Source organism: Struthio camelus, chromosome 3, assembly GCF_040807025.1.
Source record: "Struthio camelus isolate bStrCam1 chromosome 3, bStrCam1.hap1, whole genome shotgun sequence".
NCBI classification, from domain to species: domain Eukaryota; kingdom Metazoa; phylum Chordata; class Aves; order Struthioniformes; family Struthionidae; genus Struthio; species Struthio camelus.
The window spans coordinates 108,199,313-108,222,790 of record NC_090944.1 but is presented as its reverse complement, the minus strand read 5'-3'; the positions used below and the strand labels follow the sequence as shown (position 1 = coordinate 108,222,790).

Below are 23,478 nucleotides of genomic sequence, written 5' to 3'. Positions count from 1 at the left end.
CTTTTCAGATTAACATTTAGCTAATCATTGTTTCTTTTCATCAGGTTGGTTTCTACCTGCCCTGCCACAAGGTTGTTCCATTTTTTTTTTTTTAGAGCACTTCTTCAACCTCTCCCCTACCCCACATCCTAAATGATTTCCCTTCCCCTGAGCTGCCTGCTTCACTTTCCATTTCTGCCCAGCTTCCTCTCAGATTTCTCCCTTTCTAGTCCCCTCCCAGCTCCCTTGTTTCCCTCCCACCCTCCATGTTGAGCAGCACAAACACTTGCAGAGCTCTGGCCCCGCTGCCCACACCAGGACAGCCTCTCCAAGCAAGTGCCTGGAGCCAGCTGCCTCCCCTCTGCAGAGACAGTCCCTCTATCACCATGCAGACCCTCCACCTCCTCCCTTACACAGAGCACACACACACTACCCAACCTCACAACCACTCAGCTTTTGACAGCACACCTTGCTCTGAGCCATGACTCTCTACAGCCTTCTCTTGCCTTCAAAAAGGAGCTTCCCATCAGGGCCTCACAACAAGAGCAAACCCTCCCCCAGCCAGCTGAGGAAAATAGGCTTTTTTCTTCCCTACTTGTTCCAGCTGAAAGCAGCCTCCCCTCGTTAGGCTGAGCAGGCCTCCCAGGTGCCTGGCTCTTGGCAAAGGCTATATCAGGCCTGTTACGAACAGGAAGGTCTCCTACCATCAATGCATTATGTGGCACCAATTCTCACAGTATCCTTGCACCAAGAGCACAATGCCACCTATTAAAAAGTCAGTTTTTGCCAACATTGACCCCATTTTTCTCTGGATGGAGAGCAGGAAATAAATATGCTCTTTGGGGTATCTATTGCTTTTTGGCAAAGGTAGGTCATATACAGCAAGTCCGATATGAGGAGAAAAAGTGTCTGGAGAGACGGGGCATTGCCTTCCCTCAGAATCAGTAGTTTATAAATTGTCATGCTGATATTTTATTCTAAAACGCGGTTGGAGTGCTGAAGAAGATGCTGTGCTCCTGACCCAAGCTCGCGATAGTTCGTGGCTGCTTTGGAAACTGTCTTGTGGGTTCATAGGCTCCAGGCCCTGGTGTATCCTGTACAAATGGAAAAAAAACAAGAAATATCAAAAAAATGAGAGAGGAACAAACAGTAAACCTCCAAATAATTACTCCTAGAAAAAGACCTCATTTTCGAGTGTCGTGTTGCAGAAGCACCTGAAACCTCCAGAGAAGGACTGCGCCTCCGTGCCGTGTATCTTTGAATAGCTATTTTCACGCAGAGATCTCAAAAGTAGTCTTCAAAGGATGACAGTATCATTATCCCTACATATGTGTGGGGAGACTGGATTGCAGAAAGATGAAATGACTTGCCCATGGTCACCATACCTCTTCGTTTCCATCTGAGCGCACCACTGAGCCATTCTGCCTCCAGTGTTAGAGAGCCCAGAAACAATGTCCAGGAAGATCTCCAGGGCTTGCATATTTACAAGCATATACAACCCAATTGATTCAATTCAGTGATTCATGCACTTAGAGGGAAGCACAGGCATAAATCTCTGCGAAATCAAGGTTAAGTATAAGAGTCAAGGTGAGAGTGAAGTGACTGATAGGTATGTGAGGCGTGGCCACCAACAAACCCAGTGAGAGAAGGAAGTTGAGAAGTCCAGAGAAACCAGAGAGACCCTCAACATCACGGACCTTGCTCCCCAGTACTACTCCATCCCCTTATCTGATTCATCCCCTCTCATTCCAGCCTGCTTCAGTCGCTTGCAGCTGCTTGGGCCCAAATTTAGGTTTTAATAAACTTAAGGAGTGAGGAGAGAGGGTCCAGGGGGAGGAAAAGGAAGGGAGTGACTGCAGAGTGAGGAGGAGAAGGCTGCTGTTTCGTTCGCCCTGGGGCCTGAAAGAGCATTCGGCGGGCCTGGTCACAGCACAGCTGCCCACTCGTTGCAAACGTTTTCTAGAACATTGCATCTATGTTATTGAAAATACAAGGCCGTGCTATTTATGGGTATGTTAACCCGAAAACAGAAATGGTGGAAAGGGGCGAAATCTGTCCCAGAAGTTTGTTTAAGAAAACCCACTGTTTTCTTTCTTGTTCCTAACAGTTTCATTACATCAAGATTGTTATCCTGATATGCGTCTGCAAGCGTCCAGTCCTTTTCCCTATCTCCCATAGGCTATCATGGTTTTTCTCAGCCTCTCCTGTTCCTGAAAAGCAACAAAATTGAGTTTCCTTCCTGAAAAGATAAATCTGTCTGCCTGCCTCTCTCCTCCCCCTTTCTCACATATATACATAGATCAGAAAAATCTCTCAAGCTTAACTGTCTCAACCAACCTCTTGCTACGTACCATGCTGATACCCGTGACTAGCATGCTTTGAGAGGCTGCCAGCCTCAGCTGGATTTACATAAATGGCTGAAATGCTTGCACCAACGCTCAGAAAACTCAGTGCCAGAAGCCCATTGTTTCTGCCCAGCTAACCTTCTCTAAAAGTATTTTCTTTCCACAGCCAAAGTCTCACCTTTCTCAGCCTCAGGAAATGTTTCCGAAACTGATTCTTCGTAATTGTTTCTTTTAGAGATGACCCCGAGTGATTAATTTCAGGCCGTTGAGACACACTATTTATCGGATAATATTTCAGATTACTCACTGAGCGGACTGGCAGCATCCTGGGTACTTTCGACTGGAAACATGAGCACACAGTGCGAGATCGTTCTTTCTTTGTTTCGTAGTGACCTGGTCCTGGGCCTTCTTTCTGCAATAGCAAATAAAGATGGATTTCTTAAAAGGTAAATTCCTACTATGTCCCTTTCTTGAGTCACTCACAACATTTTCTAGGTGGTCTCAAATTAGGGTGAAACATGCTCTTTAAAAATTTAGCTGCTTACAGTAACGAGCGGTGCTGCGTTACACGTACGTACCTACGTATCGTCTATTCCTTGCTCTGACCCCTGCCATTGCTCCCAAGGAGCCAGCCCGCACGAGGGAGGAGCAAGCCCCGCGCTCAGCTGCACACGCAGCACCGTATGGCTCCTTGGGTACTTCTGCCCCGGGTCTCATCCAAGCTGTGTCAGCACTGCTTGACCTCTCTTAGGCCAGCCAGTAAGTCCGTGGCAGAACTGGCACCAAGTCCTCATTCCCAGTCCTGCAGACCACTGCAGTTTTGCAGTTTTGCAGTTTTGCAAGTCACAAGCCACTGTTTTGTAATTTTGCAGTATAGTTAGTTCTGAGACAACAAACTGCAATCCCGTTGTCTGCGCTCTGCTCTCAGTGCCACTGTCTTCATCTGGTAGTTAGCGATAGAAACAAGAGTAATACAATTGATTTTTCTCTCTCGCTTTTTTTTCAGGAATACTGCTCTAATAAAAAGAGCAGCCATGTGTTTTGCAGTGATGATGACCAGAGCATGGAGCAGAGAGCATGGAGCAGTGTATGACTGAGACCACATAGCAAATCACTTTCTGTCCATGACTTATGCACCAGACGGGGCAGGATTTTGGCGATTCAGCAAGGCCAAATTCTCATTTCAGCTACTTATATTTTCTAACTTATTTTCTTTTACTCATTCCTCGCTCTTGGCAATCAGCAGGGCCAGGATTTCATTTTTTTGACGTTGAAAGGGACTCCAAGCCAGAGCAGTGGCTTGCCAAGGCATCTTTTATAGTATCAGGGCCTACATGTTAATGGGTCTGTGACGAAGACTAGGATCTATCAGCAGGCATGAGCAATTTAAAAAAATTCCAAAAGAAACCCTGTGTTACAACAAAGAAATAAACTTTATCCCTACAGGATTTGCTGCCGCTCAACCACTGAAGAGCTATGCTAGTGCAGAGGGAGCCTGGAGTGAAATTCAATGTGAAATAATCATAAACCATTTAATTGATATTATCCAAGCTGAAAAGTAATGCAAGCAAGCAAGTACGAATAAGTGACAGTGGATTTCTTTTTAAACTGTGTAACTTTAAACGTGCAAAGTGTTACCTATAAAATTCCATATCTATAAATGTATATAAGCATTTTTCATGTTATTTTGAATTTTAAAGGATTGTAAAACAGAATGTCTTTGGAAATAGGACATTGAAATAAGATAATGATCTCCTGCAGCTATAGAATTTAAGAAAAAACAGAGATGTGTATACATTTTCTTCTCCAAGGAACTAATAAATGTACTGGGATCATTGTTGTCTCCAGAGGAAGAATCATTGTGCTGCTTTCTGTGATTTTCTAAATAGCATTCATCAAATGGAGGGGATCTTGAGAGATATGGAGTCAAGCGGGTGCTAATTGGCCCCAGGGCTGGCTTGAATGTCCAGACACCTATGACAATTTAAGTAATAGCTGATAAGGAACTCTTCATAGTACTTATTCTTGGGGAAGCTGAAAATAGTCTCCCTTTTCATACATATTTCCTTTTCACCACTGTCTGGATAGACCAAAGCCAACAGTGACCAAGGTCTATTTTCTCTGGATGTAGATCATTATGGTTATCGTGTTAATGGGGCTGCTTGCATTTAAGATATTTTATAGAGAAGATGAATTACATCAGACGATTGAGGATGAGTAGAAAGCAGAGGGAATAGAGATCTTTTTTCTCCAAATCTGGGCAGATGGGAATGACAGGTTAAATGAATGACAGGTGCCAACAGAGACGCATACAGCTCTGGAACTGAAATCTCATGATCTCAGTGGGGAATTCTTGGTCAACTACATGCAATAAATGGGCACCCTTGCATTTGTCAGAAAGACCTTACTCTCCTCACAGACAGAAATTTCAAGGTACCATTTCAAGTTTTTGTGATTTTTATAACCTAAGTCAGTGAGATCCTTCCCTCATGAAACGAAGGCTGACGCATGCTTTACCTTTGCAGCCTATGATAGGGATCATTTCCCATTTTAATCTCCCATAACTGCATGCTGGCTTTTTGCATCTTACCCGCTCTCCAGCCCTCTAGTTGTGTGTCTTCCCCAATTTAGTGGTCGACCTGGAACATTGCAATGACTTTTTTTCTACTCACTAATACAGTATCAGGATAAAAACAGACCCATTCTAGAGAGCTATTATCTCCATTTAAGAGGCAACAAAACTGAAGCGCTTAGATGTTAAGCAATGTGCTCACCTTTACGCATTTAGCCAAGAGGAAGAACAAAACCCACTACCCAAACGAAGTAGCATATTTCCTCCCCTCTCTGTTCTGGTGCCTACTGACCTTGGCAATACAGAACAATGTTTTCTCATATGTGATTTCCTCCTTACATTTCTTTTTCGTTTTGCTTACTACCACAGTCATTTAGTTGAAGTGTTTGGTGTTAATTACAGTAAATATTTTTCCATTTCTGTACAGATGGGAAATGCACTAGAACAGAACTGGATGGTTGAAGTTCATCATCTGCTCATCTCTTGATAGGGATCAATAAAGATTAGAGGTAAGTCTGCTTATCCATATTCATTTTCAAAAACCAGAATGATATGCAACAGATTTATAATTAAGCTGAAGTGATGTTTTTGTATAGCTTAGTTAAATGGATTTGCCACCATGCATTACAGTAGAAGCTATAAAAGCAGACCAGATGTTGTTTTTTTTTTCTCCTCTGTGCCGCAATTGGCATGAGAGTCGTACATCCTAAACAAAGCTTGAGGTCAAAGTTTTCAAACCTGAGGGTCTAATATTAGTCTTCTAAAATTAGGTGGCTTGATTTACAGACGGAATGAACAACCACAGCTAGCATTAAAATCTGAATTAAATTTACTCAAAGATTTTGTGCCCAAACACAGTGGCAACTTTAAGTTCCCAAGCCCATTGCACTCAAAGTTTCTCCCGTAGCTTTTGCCTTGTTGCTCAGACATTTACATTTTTGCCATGAGTAAAACCAGCCGAGCTGTAATACTGTTAGGCCTTTTTTACAAGGGAGCTGCCGCAGGATTCCTGCACAGTATGTTGCTCTGCCAAACTATCGTAAGCCTTCCCAAGGTTACTTAGTATATGCAGCCTCCCTTACTACACACAGAAAAGTCAGCTGGGCAGAACTTAACTCTTCCGCGCATCTCAGTGCCGTGGCCTGCAAGTTGTAAGATACACTTTCATATCCCCATACTGCCAGATTTGAAGTAGAGACCGGAACTCCCTAGTCACCTGCTGTGTGTGCTAATGCTTCCTCCAAAAGCATTTTCTCTTTCTTCTCTGTCACTCTCCCGCTCTCTGTCTTTCAAAACAAGCAAGCAAGCAAGCAAGCAAACCTCAAAATCCAACAGCACATTGGCTGCATCTTCAGGGTAACTCAACTGAATGGTCCCAGCAGTGGCTGGGAATCCTTTAAGACTTCCCAGCCTGCTGAGATAATCTGCCTCACCAGTTCTAGTTGGGGGTTATGGCCTAAGCACAAAGATCAAGCAGGACTCTTTCTTTTTACATCAGATGTCGTAGGTCCAAACAGCTGAAGGCTGCCTTACTTCCTTGCATAGCTACTAATGCTGACAAGTAAAAGCCCTACAGGCTCAGAAAACTCAGGAGTTTTCTCACTCCTGAGAGTGAGAAAGCTCACTCAGGAGAAACTCAGAAAGTTTGTAAGCAATATCTCCTATATTCTTCCTTGTTCTCTCCAGTATCAACTCGGGGAAGGTCCCACTGACTTTGCTGGAAATACTTTGTTGAAAGCAGGATTTAGCCTGAGGTATAAAAAAGATATATTGCATAAGACAATATAAAGCACCTGAGACTTGTTTATGTCAAAGACATAAACAAGTATCTTTGTGTTCAAGAGTGGTATCAGCTGGGTTGGCAAGCATTTTACCCTGTTCGCTTACTGAGGACGTAAGTGTACGCTGGCCCAACGAGTGTCGTCATCTCATTTGCTGGAGTTAGGCAGAGCTAGACTTTGCAGGTGAAATTTTGTCCTCACTGAGCAGAATGGCTGTTTTACCATAGTCTTTGGTGGAGTCAGGGTTTCACAGTATTTCATATTCCATTTACAATGAACTCACTCTGGTTATTCATGAGACAGAGGCACCAGGACACTCACATCATGGAAAAGGATAGGCTTAGGCAAGGACCTATTAAAATCAAATTACACAATTGCTTAGATGCAGAGCTGTTTTCTCCGATTATTAGCCACAGTGATTATGTGTCCTGGGTGACTCATGGACCTTATGTTGCCCATCAACAGCAAAAGCCGTTTGGAGTTAGATAAATGCCCTTAAAACGTATTCCTTAATATGTATAGCGCTCAATATTTTGAGCATCAGTAACTATGATGCGGCTCATCTTGATGCATTGAAAGTTTATTTGTTGCTGTTTCAGTTTTTAAACGAACAGCATGCCCAATAGCTCTTAGAAACTGCAAGATGGCCCCAATTAAGCAATAAAGAATCTGTGCTGATGTTGATTGAGAGTTTTTTTTACTCAATGCATTCAGTTTATAGCAGCCTGGCTTTCCAATACCCCGCGCATCAGGCACTTCCTCAGTTCAGCCAGCAGAATGAGCATGTAACAAAGGAAAACATTCTGCAGTGCTCATGTCAAATTATTATTTTTAGAATTAAAAGGATACAATTATTTCTCAGTTCTGGGGTCTCTCTAATTTCAATTGGCTCTTTAAAACAATCACTTACATTTTGAGCCTCCATACTACTCAAGCTATTTTTATTCATGCAAGCACTTTTAGGGAAGTCAATACGCAAGGAAGGAACTTCTTATGACTAATGGTTTCAGAGTAAGTGGGGATTTTTAAATAAATGTAGTTGCTTGCTGTATACTAGGATTTTTTAAATTGCCTAAGGACATCATTAGCATCTTTGGGCATTTATATATATGTTTTTTAAAACTGTCCTTTCCTCTCTTGAACTGATTAATGGAACATTTCTTGTGGTGAATAATTCAATGCCTTGGAACAGTATTCCAATCACAGCTGATTATAAATTAACACTCCTTTTAACTGACGCAGATAAGCATGCCAATGTCACAGCAAATACTTTGTCAAGCATTACATATGGATGGTATAATGTAAACAAGAAGCTGAGAACTCCATTATCTGCTGGTGCATCACTATCAGTGATTTCTAAATATTTCATCATTGTTTAGACTGCATTCAGATTGCCTAGAATGACTAGCTACTTACAAACAGTAGATGCAACTGTTTTCTTAGGTGGTGTAATTAGCAACAACGAGTAGTACGGATTCCTTCACTACCAGTCTAAATGTTTGCTCAGGATATTGGAAAACAAAGTATCTTCCTTGGACTCCCATGATAGGCCATACTGCCCTTCCAACAGGTAAAGAAACTTGATTAAGGGGAAAAGGAACAACACAAGATTAAAAATAAATTTGCATTTTTATACAGAATCAAAGTAAACCACGAATTCTTGCAGCACTGTGGACCTCAGTTTCCCGTCCCTGGTGTAATGAATGACCTGCAGAGATATAGGCTTTTTGGCATGACCTCCTGTCTTTTCCCCCCTCCAAGGATTCACATCCATATTTTGTGAGCTAACAAAGTCCTACAGTAAGGAAACGGATGCTTTCATGTTCTTTTCCAGCCTTCAGAGCAAAATGTTGCCTGTCATCTTTTTTTACCGTAGTGCCCCGTCTTTGTTCATAGAGAGAGCAGCTGTGGGGCTCGGTGAGATTCTGCTTCTCATTTCCTTAGAGCTTTTTAACCGGTAGCCTTTCAGCACACCAATGAGTTCTGGACTTTTCAGAGCTGGATTACAAATGGATATTTCATTCCTGAGATACTCTAATTCCTGCTCTTCATTCATAGTAACAAGTGCAAGGAAGTATTTTACTTGCTATGTATAAAATAAATTCAGACTCATGCTGCTGAGCTAAAGTACTTTAGTATATATAGCATATAGTGGCACCCCCCCCTTCTTTTTGGTCAATGTCACGTTAAAGGCTTATTTCTGATTAGACTTGTTAGAGGCTGGTGTAAGACTCTCACACTATTTCAGGATCTCTCTTATTTCAGGGTAACAGGAGAGCTAAGTAGGAGCAGTAATTAGGAAAGTCCCTTCTGATACGAAACTCAAGTCCTGTCTATATCGCTTGTTTGCAGGACATAAACCTCACACTGCAACTATTCTGTGGCTCAGGTTTTCCCCTATACATTCACATTTCATTTTAAGCCCAAACCTGAGAGTTAACTTTAAGCCCAAACAATCAAAACCCTCACCACAATCAAAGCAATTCAGAAAAGGCATTTCTAGTTATACTTGGATGCTGATCTCAGTCATTAAGAAAATATATAGCAACCCTGCGGAGAGGAAAAACACTGATGTTAAAATAGCCCTACCATATTATGTAATCTATTTTCTTTGTATTTATATATTTGTTTCTAATAGCCATTTTATTTTTACTGGGAAGTGAGCTGGAGCCTATATTTTTGGACAGATTATTTGATGCTCAACTCTGTTCCAAACCAAAAACAAGTAATATTTTTAGCCACAGCAAATTTGGGTAATGTTGATTAATTATGACAGCTTTGTCTGCTTCTCAAGAAGTTTCAGGTTATGAGACACATTTAGAATGAAAATGTACATTTTCCATGGATCTTGGAATACCCCAGTAAAAAAACCCAACAACTTCCACTAGTCAATTTGGAATTATAATTCTCCATAAAAGCATCTCGCATGTGTCTACAGCAATAAAACTACAGTCTTTAAAAGCTGTGGTCCTAAGTCTGTTTATAACCATTAGGTAGGTTAACGTCTATCTATTTATTACGCTCCCCCTCCCCCCTCCTTATATCTGACGGTTATGTTTAATCAGGCTTAAAACGAAGTTGTTGTGCATTCAGAACATCTCATGGTTTTTCATGTAGCGCTACAGAAAAGGATTGTGAAGTTAGGGTTGGTTCAGATAACAGGACATACCGCTCAGCCATCTCATTTTGACATTTGATAAGTAATTAACCAAAGGAAAGAACAGATGTTAAGAAAATGATTAGTGACAGCCTGTAGATGATTTAAGACCAGTTCATGAACCACATAATCCCCATTTAAAACTAAAATGCCATGAGATGAACAGCAAAAAATTGTATGATGCTTTTGCAGCCTAACAAAGAATTGGCCTTCATCAGCTTCGAATAGCTGAATGTGCCATCAAATACACATGCGATCTACTACGGAGAGCTTAGACTCCCATATCCTAAAGATCACATAACAGCCTTATGACAAACAGTAAATACAAAAGACAATAAACAATTAGAAAATAAAGAAGCTTACTGGATTTCCTTCTTAAACTCCAGCAGCATTTTCTGCAGCTTTCATGCCATTTATTTTTGCATGAATAACTTGGAATAAGAGATCAGATAGATCAAAGTTGGTATAGTTGGGGTAAAAATGAGTGGTGGGCTAAGTATAACTCTGTGGTCCAGATAGAGAAGAGGAAAAGAGAATAAACAAAATGGGGAAAGCGGGACAAAAGTGGCAGATGATGAAGGAAAGCAGGTTTATGAATGAAAAGCATTCTGAAAAGTCAGCTGCCCAAAACAGACCAGAGATTTGGCAGATCTCATGTACACAGTTACTGTTACTTGCACAGCAGCTAAACCATGCTGATACTGACCCAGTGATGATATAATGACCACCAAGAAAAGGAGGTTTTTAGGTTTCAGAATATGGAAGGGAAATATACAGTTTTGCTTCTCTAAACATACCTTGTCGAAGATTTTCTTATCTGGGTCTTAGCCACAGTACTTAGAATGATATTAATAGATATCTCCTAGCTCTTCAAGAATTTTGACCTCAAATGGCTGTGGTAGTAGGTAGAGTAGGTGCCAACCCACATACTAGCCAGCACATGCCACACTCGGTCAGTGCAAATACTGCCCTTCGAATGCTGCGACTACTTCATTGAGGGCTGATTATTCTAGGAGAAGGTTTCAATTTGTGATAATTAATAATAGCTATCACATATGCTCCAAAAGAGAAATAAGAAACAAGGTAGAAGCACCTTAATACCACTTCCAGGAGCCACTGACTGAAACGGATCTGTAGCAGTCTCCCAGAGAAGGGGAAAGGCTAGCCGTGTTTGTCCTGTGCTTGCAGAGGTGGTCCCACGTACATTAGGCAGATTCAGATGAGGAGGTCGGAGGAAGATATGAACATGTCCATTTGGCTGGAGGTTGTTATGTCACGTGGGAACGGTTTTTAAATTATTGAGGTGTTTTCCCCCTCCTTCAAAGAAGGGCTGGGAGGGGCTAAATGCAGGGGATCCTGTCTGTAGCCTCCTAGAGGAATGGAGAGGAGGTTTCTCTGGGCCAGTCCAGTTCTTACCCTCATCAGCAATCGCTTGGCTTTTCTGAAACTATAATGCAGCTTCCAACACCACGTTAGGCTTTCCGTGTTAGCAGCAGAGAAGGGGAAAAGCATAACCAGACTGTGTTTGGCAGCCTGTGCTTCTTCCCACTGTGCTAAAACAAAAAGCGTTGATACTTCGTTGAGTAACAGTTGGGCTAATAAAAGAGTGGGCCCCTAATTTATAAGCTTAGCAAATTTGACTCGGGAGTGATTAGTTAAGCAAAGATGATTAATGGGGAAAGGCATTTCCTGGCATGTTCAGGAGATCTGGGGACCCCAGGTAAAACCTGGAGCCCTTAATCCCGACAGTCATGAACCATCAAGATCATCACCGTTAAAAACAGTTTGTTTTTTTAAATGAAATGAATGTTGGAAGTATAAAATGTGGACGTGACAAAAGGTATTTTTATATGTGGAGAGGCTGACCTAGAGCAATAGACATGAGACCGTTAATAGCAGCCTTCTCCTGGCAGTTAATACCAGGATAAAAAAAAAAAAAAAAACGGAAAGTAGGACTCATGTATAGTCTCTTGTGTTTATAATTCAGAATTAATACAGAATACAGAGATATTGCTTTTACAAAATCCTTTTCCTGATCATAACTGTATTTTAAGCCATTCACAGGATGTTGATATGCATTTATGAAATTGAAAGCTAGCCCCCATAGATAGTTTGTGTCGTTATTATTATGAGGAGATTTAGGAGGAGAGCAATGGCTTTTGAGATTACATAGGATATCTGATACAAACATCAGTATGGACACCATTTATAACTATGTGTTATCTTGAGGTTAAATGAGAAGGGTTTCTGGCACAGGACAATTACACAGTAAAATAAACAGGAAGCCGTAAAGCCCTTCTCCAAACCAGCAGCCAAACACATCTAATCTGTCAATAAAGCATACCAGATTTGGGCTGAAATTCCAAGGCTGGAAGTGCAATGTTAAAGGATGTTACACCTCATTTGTTGCAAAATATTGTACAGTGGCAGTATCAATAACTCATTTAAGAAGTTGCTGTTTACCAGAGTGGCTTTCCTGTCAAAATAGGCTGCCTGGCATTGAGCAGTTAATGAGATCCTAGAGGATTTTCAAATAAAAGGTTAGCATTTATTTAACTGAGAAAGTCTGTCCCTTGATAATTTGTACTAACACAATCCTTCGCTATACTGTCAAATAAACACCGAGGAACTGTACGGATGTTTATTTTATTTCTTAAAGGTACCGTTCCTTCTGGAACTATGAATGTGACAAATACGACACATGATTTCTTTCACAGGATAAAATCCTCTTCTCACTTCCATCAGACATCTAGAAATTAATGGGATCTTCAGATTGCTGATCGGCAAATAGATTCCCAAAGGAAAAAGGGTCTATGTACGGTGACAAGTACAGCCAAGACCATGGCTAAGTTGAGCATGAATTCCTGGCAGCAGTGGGGCAAAATGTACACAAGCATTATTGCTGCCGATTCTGGTTTTTAAAAAGTGAATTAGCAGCTATAATAAATTGCCTTTTCCAGTAGGAGCTTCTATACCTATATTTGTGCATATATTTCCAGATTAATTGCCAAGTGCATTTCAAATGATCCCAGGAGATTTGTGTTAATACACCGCTTACAAACTGACGAGAGGGGAGTCACCAGCTTTAGCTGCAGCTCACTCCACCTCCAGCTACTGCAAACTTCTCCGAGTCAAAGATGACAAATTTTTGGACCTCGTAAAAAGCCCTGCAAGGAGCATGTTGTCTGTGAAACGCACCTGGTTATGCCAAATTTTGGGGGGGAATGCAGAAGTGTTGAGGGAAGTACCACCCACATTTTCATATTTCAGATGACATCCAGCGGAGTGCTCTCAGCAGTGTTGTTTTCACTTTTCAGTTGTGCTGGGGGAAGAGCAATCTGCCAGGGCTCTGCCTACTCACTGCCTTCTTTCTGCCAAGTGTGCTCCATGGGGAATATGTGGGCAGCAGCCCCTGAGCTCCCCAGAGCAGCAGGGCTGCGCTTCAGCCCTCCTTTACGTGCCTCGTGCTCAACAAGTGGCTGCCTAAGGGACAGCGATGCTTTAGTTAAGGCATTAATAAATATAAATGATCAGTTCTCAATGGACCATATTGGTTTTTGAAACACAGCATGCGTTTTCAGTTTAAGAGTGAGGACTGTCGGTTTGGCCTGCCTGATTATAAAGTTAATCATGAGTAGATGTCCAGTAATTTTTGACGTTTCATCTGACTGTGAATTATCACCTTCCTTTGCTTCAGGCAGCCTGCCGGAACTGCTTGCTGTTAGACCAAAGGTTTTCCTTTTATGGCTTACAGATTTTGTGGCTAATTGTGAAGAAAGCCATTTTTGGAATGCCTGGGCAATACATGCGTGAATCACAGCAGTAAGCCATTGCTCTGTCTCCTAACATGTATCATGGAACTATTTTCTTCCATTCCTTTTGTAGTACAGTACATTCCACACTGTGAATCATTTTCATGCAAAAATAGAAGCCAGTGATGACTCTGTGTTCACTTCATAGCAGAAAATCAAGAAATGGCATCCCATAATTAAAGTGCCAGGTTCAGTGGAATTGAAATGAACTGCTGCACAGACAGGTTTGAGCGTCAGCTGCAGAGAGATTAATAGAGGCCTAAACAAATGTTTCCCAATAAAATGTGATTTAAAAAAAAAAATCAAGTTCCGGTCCTTGGGCAAGATCCAAAACACCGCATAGGTGTTTAGTGCCAGGTTCAAAAAGGGGCTTGGATGTTGTAACACTTAATAATGCCGTATGTAAAAGCAAAATGAAGCGCTGTCATTTACAATGCTGGGTTAGGTGCTTATGTTCCCTGCGCAGTGAAAGAAGGGAGCTAGACACCTAAGAATCAGATATACAGTCTAAACATGCTGGGCTGGGAGAAGTGAAATGCTTAGTCCAGGCAATATTTTGGCAGTCTCTTCCATAGACCCTGTCTGTTTTGCGAACTGGTTCTGCTGAGCTTTGCCTCTTGAACTTGAGCCACTCTGAGGCAGGCATGTAGTCCTCATCAGCAGTGCCAAGCCTGATCTAGCAATCCTCCCGGGAGGCTGAGTATATTAACTCAGGCTCAATGCCCCCCCTAATTTGGCTAGTCAGCTTCCGGCCAGTTTGGCGCTTGCACCTGCTTGGGAAGTGAGCATAGAAAGTCTATGCCTTCTTGCAAAAGACCATGCAGACGTTCCCTTAAGTACCTAACTCAGGCCATGACAGATGATCATTTTGTAAAGAGCGGTACTGACTGGAGACTTTACTGTTTTCCAGCTGCTCAGCATGGACCATCATTTAGCCCTGCTGGAGGAAGGGACTGCATTAATACTTCCTTTTCCAATTCAGCAAATTTAGTCAGGTAAACTTAGATACCAACTGTTTAAGCTCAGCTACTTTGGCCAAAGTAGTTGTCCCTCAGGTAATACTCCAGTGGTAGAATAACTTGGGTATTCTTCAGTGAAAATGCATCTGACTGGTTTGTTTTAACAGGAAGTTCTGTAACTGGAGGGTTATTAAGTGAGGCACAGGTGTGAAATACAGCTAGTTCAGAGTTACACAGGTTGGCATCGTTACCGTAGGTCTAGCTGGCGATTTAATAAATAACATACATACAGAGTATTTTGAGTGAAATACTAAAAAGGAGCTGCAGTGGCCTTGATTCTGATCTCTTGCAGTAAAACAGGAATTGCGTTATAGAAGCCAGAGAAGTCATGTGATAGAGTGCTATTACTGATGAGATTAGGATCAGCCTCAGTACTGCAAAGGCTGAAGGCATTTTAAGTTTTATGGAATTGCCATTTAAGAAAGAAAGGAATTTTAGGCAACCGTTTTCCTGCCACATAGACATGACATGCATCTAAAGCACTCACTCCTGTCTTCAGCTGAAGAAATAGTCATACTTTGAGTCATCTTTGATCTCATTCCAGCTTAGCCATATCCCCAAAATACACCTCCTCCTAAATCTGGTAGATGCTGCTCAGTTCTTTTAAACTCTGACAAGGGAAGTAAAAACGTTTATCTTGTCTATTTTTTATAGGATGTTGAACAATAGCGACAACATACATTGCTTTTCAGTATGCACATCATAAAGGGCCTTCAAGATGGAATAGTCTCAATGAGAAAGCTGAGGAGCTTTAATAGCTTTCCTAAGACATTTTGGCCAAAATCCTGTAAGCGTGACCCCATGCGTCACTCTTCTTCCATGAGTAGTCTCATTGACACTAAAAAGACAATCACACAACACAGTTCTTCACAGGCTATGCTTAAAGGATCGATACCCCGTGTACTGCAGAATACAAATTGTGTAGGCCACAGGCATATGAACAAACTGTCATGAGGATAACAGGATATCATGCACCAGCTGAGATGAAGTTACTATTGATTGTTAGGGCATTAATAGATAAGCTTACTACATTTTTCTGTAAACAGTTACTAACATTTTTTGTGGTTGTCACTCACACCGAAGTCAAAAGAAGGGAGTATCATCAGCGCTTGAACAACTTCTAAGTGAAGTCCATCAGCTTAACTTACATTCAGCTTCTCCTGCAGTTGAAACTAAGGAAACAGCTTTGGCAACGAAGCAGCTGAGGTGTGGGCATGGATTTTGTTCTGCTAGTTTTGCTGCGGAAGGGGGCAACCGCTGGGATAGGATTAGAATCGGTGACTTAAACGTAAGGTATCATGTTAGCATTTCAGATATCCATGCATATTTTATTAGTAGGAATATTAATTTGCATAGTACTTACTGGAGTGAAGTAATTTTTTGAAGACCTCTGGACAGTGGAACAAAACATAAACTGTCTAGGTTTTGAAAAAGAAGCAATTATGGTCATTTGAGTAACCATTGTTACCGTTACTTTGTTTTTGCAATGGTTTCTACCATTTTTTATATAACTATATAAAGTAATATACATCTATATACACTACATATGCAACAAAATGACTATTTGTTTTTCATTCTGCATGCTGTCAGGCAATATAACAGAATTTACTGCAAACTGAAGGCCTGTGTACATGAGTGCGCACAGACAAGCCTAAGGGTTTTTTTTACCTTCAAAACGGTAAAAAAAGGTTTGGTCCGAAAGTTGTGTAATCACTGTGGTATCTACCTAAGCTATGTGCTCTGCAGAAGTGGAAGCCCTGTTTTTCCGGGGTGCTGTTTGGAGACGGCCTCTAACGGAAATTACTATTTGAGTCCCAGTTCAGCAAAGCTCATACTTGACTTTCGGCTTAGGCTTTAACCTCTTACTCAAGTTAATCACACACTTAATTGCTTTATTGAATAGGTATGGACTTAAGCATGTGCTTAAAAATATGCTGAATCAGGACCTATCCCAGAGATGCTCAAGACACTGCGTTGGGGCTTGATCCAGACACCACTAAAATTAATGGGAGACTTCAGTGGACACTGGTTGGAGCGTACAAAGGAGAGTCACGGGTGTGCTCTCATGTTGAAGGACACGAATCAGTTGTCCTCTCATGTAATTTTAGTCTGATTTACTTACTTGGAAGCAAATGTGGAAACTGGAGGAGAGCTGATGTCATACTGTCCTGGTGCAGTGTTAATATCCTGGAAGAAAAAGTCAGCATAGAAAAGAAAGTGAAAGGACATGGAAGTCTGACTTCAAGCTACTAATTTCTTCCTAGAATTCAGACTCACAAATATGTCTCATCATTTTGCATAGGTATCTTTCAAAGTTCTGATCTTGCTTAAGCACAGCTCCCAAGAAAGCTGAGACGCTAACACTTCCCTACAAAGTGTTAATACTAACTGCATAATTTTACAAAACTTCACTGGACAGTGGAATAATGTTTATATTTATTTACCATAAGCATCCTTTATAGGAGCAAGCTGAGGAAAAAGAACTTAGATAGAAAGTAGGTAACAGTCTTCTAAGGATCACTGAAAAGATAAAACTCTGTTCTTGAAAAGTGAAGGGCTTTGTTACTGGGCACCTATTGCTTTAGAGATAGTCTCACGTTCTCCACGCTACCTCAAGAACAGAGATTCGGGACAAAAGTATGGTTCAATAGCATACTGAGAAGACAGCCTCAGAGCAGCGGACCTGAGAGCAGCTGAACCAAGTCCAATGCCTCTGCTATATTTGTTGGCAAGATGAAGCTCACACAAGAATGACTGTGGGCCAGAGAAGTTCAGAACTGCTGGAAGTCGTCAAACAGTTAAGCCCACCTGCCCTATGTTTTGAACAGAAAGAACAAGAACACAACAAGGAGGAAGAAGCAGTAGCAGCTGTGCTTTACACGAAAGGAAGCTCAAGAGTTGCATATGCATGAGTATTTGGGGATTGCTTGTATCCACAAAGGGGAGGCTGGTGGTAAGGCCTGGGGAAATAGGGCAAATAGGCAACAAATGGACTTTTGGCTATGCCACTGAAAGCTCTACCTAGAGGGAATAAAAAATAATTTTATGTATTAAAATTGTTAAAATATAAAAGCAAAATGTTGTAAGGAGCACATTTAAAAACTCAGTTGTAGTAGACAACACAAGCCATGTATTGCCTACTGAATAGTGATCCCTACAGCCCTCACCCACTTACACCATGAAACATACAAACATATACATCTATGTGTGTTTATATCATATACATAAATATTTACCTTGTCTTTAAAACATAAGGTACTGGGACTTCTTCTTGGTAAGCTTTTAAATGAATATGTTGCTAGCTTTTTCCCTGCCAAATCTATAAAAGTAGGAGGATCGTATGCAGAAACACTTGGTAGTGAGTTATCAGCTGTTTGTTCATAGATGGGTACTTTCCTTCTGCCTTCTCCTTTAAAATTGTACGTGGGCTTCACTGGGTTGAGCTGGGCTTCTTCAAGAAAATCCCGTACTGCGTAAGTACCTGGTACTGGTGTTGGCTAGTCAGGACAAAAAGTAGGCGAGATTTTTCTGCAGCTTATTCTCTGAAGACATCATAAATGTAAACTCTCATTTAAATTTTTTAATTTTAATTAAAATGTTACTCAAAGACTGATGAAAACACATACTGACATTGGATCTTAATTGTTTCACCAGTGTGAAACGAAAATTACTAACGAAAATGTCTAATGAAAATTACTGAAATAGCTAATTAGTCCAGAGCCATGGTGTGACATGTTTACAAGCTAAGAGAAGCCTCTTACCTAGAAAGACCTGAGTCTGCTCCCCAGAGCTGAATCAGGTCAGCAACGAAATTTTGCCTTTCAGCGTGATTGGCAAGACGAGGTCTGCCTCTCCACTTTGAGGAAACAAAGCGCAATTAAAGTGGAGGACACTAGTTGATGACTTCTTTCATCCTACTTTGTTAATAGTGAACGGAACTGTTGGCATTTTCAGTGAAAACAACATACTTTGATTGGGTAGAGAAGAGATAGCTGGGCAAGGGCTGAAGAAATAAACAAACACAGAGTTACATATTGGATGCATTTCCCCCCGCTTCTGATATCAAATGTAATTGTGTCAGATGTTCTCTGAAAACTACCAGTTTGCTTCAGGCTATTCAGCAAATTACCTCAGTACTTGCTTGCCTACACTCCACAGATAGATTGCAAGGAGGCACTGTTCTCTGAGTCAGCTGCACGATAGGGACTTTGGATAGACACTTCCAGTCTGCTTTGTCAGACAACAACTAACAATTTTTTTTAACTGCTAATACAGGAGACTGACTGATCTGTCTGACAAGAATCATAGATATGAAACCTTCCCCCCAAACAATACACCCTAATTTCACTGTTTTTGTAGCAAAGATTACTTTTTAATAAGGACATTTAATAAGCATTTTATACCTCTGCTCAGTAAAAAGCAGAGGTATTTTATTTTGGCAATAAAACCCATTGTTAAGTGTAATTTATGTCATATAAACTTTAAATCTACAGCATGGTAGTTTGGGCCATTCTGTGTTGGACCTCCACCCTAGATCACGTGGAGATTTCTTCAGAGTACATGGGGATGCTTCCCCACAGCTAAACCTTCTGCAGGGCGGACGACACAGGCACCTTCAAGGGAAAGGCAGAGCAGGGGGGAAGGCTATCAGAGTGAAAAAGACAGTTCAAGTCCTGCTTATTTCCATCTTCAGAGTTTATAATACAAATATTACATTTCTGCAGCGTCTCTTCCAAAGCCCACTACAGAACCACAAAAGGGTTTTTAAAAGGTTTGAGGGGAAGCCATTGTTTGCAGAGACTCTCACAGCATCCATCTAATTATGCTGAAATTACACTACTATAGCATGAGTGTTTCAAAGGGGATGGAAAAGCTAGCATAGAGACATAACTTTGGCTTGGGGTTACACTTCGTTTCAAAAATTAAGATGATGTTTCCTACTGGTGGGATAATGAATGGTTAAAAGAACAGGGAGACTCAAAGTGCTTGTTTGCCATTGCTTTCAGATCAACTTGCAAACTGGTCTGTAAATCTGGCTGGCAGGGATAGCTTCCTTATGGCAAAAGTCATCAGAAGACACCTTTAATTTTGGCCAGCTTTTAAAAATACAATGTATGTATATCAATTCCAGGAAAACATCTAGAACTCCCAGAGTTGAAGAGGCAAAGTAATTATGCAGTTCTACCATGGGGGGGAAAAAAAAAAAAAGTAACTTCAAAAAATTCTTACACCATAGGAGTGCTTTCTGAGTCAATTCCAAACATTATTGGAAATTTTCATACACCCTAACCCATTAGGAAGCTTTCTTTTTAAGCATATTCAAGGCCTTTTGTGTCAATGGAAGTACCTCAGTGACCTTAGGGCTTTAGGTTAGACCCTTAATGAGAACCTAAATTATAATTCCCCTATTCTATGTGAATGATTATTGGTAACAGAAGACCCTGCCTTACAGAGAGCTTCAAAGGAATTTTTCCAAAGGGATCTCTCAAAGGCTTCTAGTTTAGTTAATGCTAGAAAAAACTACTAGAGCTTTTTAGTTATGAGAAATGACCTTGCTTCGAGTAGTCAGAGGCTTAAATAACTTAGAAGTAGAGAAAAACAAAAAAAACCCTGCAGCCTTCCTGGGTTTGCCAGTGATCTAATGCTTCACAGCTAATAACAGATTTTACAGGGGAAAAGAAGATCTTAACAATTTTATTTGCCTTATTTATGTCAGTATCAGTTTACTGCAGCTGAGTGATTTTTTTTTCTATAATATAGAAATATTATAGAAATATAGTACAAAAATATAGCTCTGCATTCCAGAAACAGCCTTCTCTTCTAGAGTCCTGCCTAGGAGAAAGTTAGTAGAAATGCCTTCCCCGAAGGTTGGTTAGCTGCGTTTTTCCGATTGCTGAAAAGCAGTATATACTTTGAAAGACAGTACTATAGGACCAGACATGTACTGCTGTAAGGATGCAGTAGACTGGCAATCTGAACTCAAGGCTTGTCAGACAGGGAAGGGGTACACTTGACAAAACGATGATCATGAGGTTGTTTATCATGCAAGTAACCAAGTAACCAACCAGCACCATAAGATGATGGGCAACTTAATGACTAAAGGGAGTGAGGCTGTAGGGAGATGTGGGATTGTTTACTGATCAAGATGTCTATTACAGGTGACAAAAGCAGCAGTTACTGATAGGGAAGATAATGTAATTCCTGAGCAAGTACTTGCCTACCCAAAGTCTCTAGCTCTTATCTGCAAGAATTGGAGCAATCTATATAAAGAGCAGATTCTATCTCAAATGCAGGGGGGGGGGGGGGGGGGAATAGAAATTTAATAACAAGCTTAACTAGCAGCCTCTCAGTCTGAGGTCATTAGGATTCCCACAGGAGGCCAGCTTCAGGAACCAGCCAGGGACTCCAGTTAGTAAGACCTCCATTAAAGATAGGTCTTGGTAATACTCAGAGAACAGTGTAATAGTTAGGATGTTTCCATCAAACATTCTTTTCCTCACAGATTCTCCTCCAAGCTTTATTTTATATTCTTTCATCCTCTTCCCTGTCCCCTTTTCTTTCATTCTTATTTCCAGCTCAGCTCCTCTTAAGAAAAGCCAATCCACCATGTGCTGTTATTACATGATACCACATGATATCCTGTGCTTGTTTGTATTATAACATCTTATAGCAGGAACCATCTGCTACTCTGTATACATATGGCATCCTATAAACTGGAGATCCATTCTTGATTACTCTATTGAAACTATGAATAGTGCTTATTCATAATGTAGAAATTCTCTTATTTAGGCTACTAGTGTTAAGGGTGGTTTTTAACTGAATCTTTTAGGTCTTTCAAAAGCCTGATCTTAAGGTATTCCTTTTGGGCTAGATCTCTGTGCAATTTCCCAAACCATTATCTCAGGGCTCTCCAGTTCAAGGCACCAAAATAAGTGTTATTCTGCATAGCTCATATTCAGAAAGCAGTAGGGTTTTTTTTGTTTTTGTTTTTTAAAGGAACAAACAGGAAGGAAGCCTCATTTCAAAACTGAAACAGCAATTTACATCATCTGAAGGTGACGCTGTCTGCCATTAAGATTGCACTTAACAGACACTGGAAATTCAGGCTTCCCGGATATTCCCTTGTGAATTTTAGTTCATAAGTTTAGTGCAAGTCCTTAAAAATGCATTTATTTTAGTGTACACATACCTATTTGACACTCAGTTCTTCAAAAACAGAGGGCAAATAATCTGACAGTGTGACTATTGTTGTGAATAAATAACTTCTTTCAAAATCAGGAAATGAAGTAGATATGCAACGGTTGCTCTCATTCAGTGACAGGTGTAAGTACCAAGATTGCTGAAGAGATACATAAGAGCTAAAAATATACGTACTCTAAGGTAAACTCTCCACCATCTCTCTCTCTGCCCCAAAGATGATTCTCTCTCCTTTTCAGAACTCTGTTAAGAAGCACAGATTTATCATACAGTACTCGTGTTATTTCCACCACTGTCCCTTTCGGCTGAACATGACGATTGGATTGCTTACTTAAAAATACACTGGGATGTGTAGTCTATCTCAATTGTCATCTCAAATATCTACTTTTCTCATTTGGAAAAAGAGTATGATTACTTTTGAAGATTCACTTTATAGAAGCTCTTTGGTAAACTGAACACTTAAAAGAGCTAGTTCAATGTAGCTTTTCTCTTAACTGGACAGGATTGAGAGACACAGTACAGCTATACATGTATAATAGTTTTATAGTATATCAGGACAGTTGCTTCACTACTCATTATATCCAACTTGTTACCTAGCAACTCCTGAAAGGGACCATTGTGAAGTCGCACAAACTCATTTACCTTACCCCTGCAGAGCCAAATCCTCAAGAGATCAACAACGCAAAGACTAAACCCCTCGTCTACATTACCTGCCATGGGTCCAAGCAGCTGTACTCCTGTATTATGCTCTTCTACTTTCTGAAGTATGGTCTCCCTCAAATGGCTTGCCTTACCCTCATTGGCATACTCTCAGCCTTCAACTTACTTTCTCCCTGACTGATTGGCTGTCCCTAGTTTATTAGCTTTATCTTAACAGGCTACCACAAGCTACTTACTACTCCTCATACAGTGAGTTATTTCGCATAGGCAATCCCACACAGCCACAACTGATTGTGAGAGTACCTTTTCAAAAAGGCTCACAGACTCACGCTCTGCTGCTGTAATAGACCTCAAGCTGAAACAGGCTTGAGGTCCATAGCGTCCCAGCATCTTCTCTCATTGCGTCTTTACTAGCTATAGTCCTCTTCTATGACTCCTATCACTACTTAGGGCAAGTTACAGGCTCCTTGTTAAGATGTGTCAGGCTGTAGCAGCAACTGCTCATCTGCCTTTGCTGAATAACACCACTATATATACACGCACTCTACCACAGTCACCCTTCTATTACACTAGCAGGGGCATTGTGACTTGCATGCATCGCACCACGCACTTGTGGACAGTCCTTAGCCACAACATCTCACAGCCTCACCCTTCATTTTAGAAAGCAAACTTAGGCACCACTGGGAGTTTTACCACAGTGTGTACTACACAAGTTTGTTTTTGCTGTTGTAGTAGGGAGCACAAGAAGCTTCACCATGTTTGAGTTAGCAGAACTAGCTCAAGGATAATGTCTTAGCAAGCTGCCCAGAGCTGAATTTGTAGTTTCAGAGACTCCTATGCATCCAGAGGTTTACTAGAATGACTTAAGGACTGCAACACCTAGACTGTTTCATAGCATTGAAAACATCTTCAGGGCCTCCACCAAAATATTCAAAAACAAGAGATCAACGCCATTA

The 23,478-nt window shown here is 41.0% G+C and overlaps 1 protein-coding gene across 1 annotated transcript; it reads right to left on the bottom strand.

Moving 5' to 3' along the window:
- Nucleotides 1–941: 941 nt before the first annotated feature.
- STPG4 (sperm-tail PG-rich repeat containing 4) lies at nt 942–22,668 on the bottom strand. The gene is made up of 6 exons (XM_068936514.1): nt 22,657–22,668; nt 17,902–18,162; nt 16,788–16,852; nt 16,029–16,083; nt 2,632–2,736; nt 942–1,073 (listed from the first exon to the last, which is right to left on the bottom strand). Exons 1-6 carry the CDS (start codon nt 22,666–22,668, stop codon nt 957–959), a joined length of 615 nt encoding a protein of 204 aa, XP_068792615.1. The 3' UTR covers nt 942–956.
- Between the last annotated feature and the right edge of the window lie 810 nt (nt 22,669–23,478).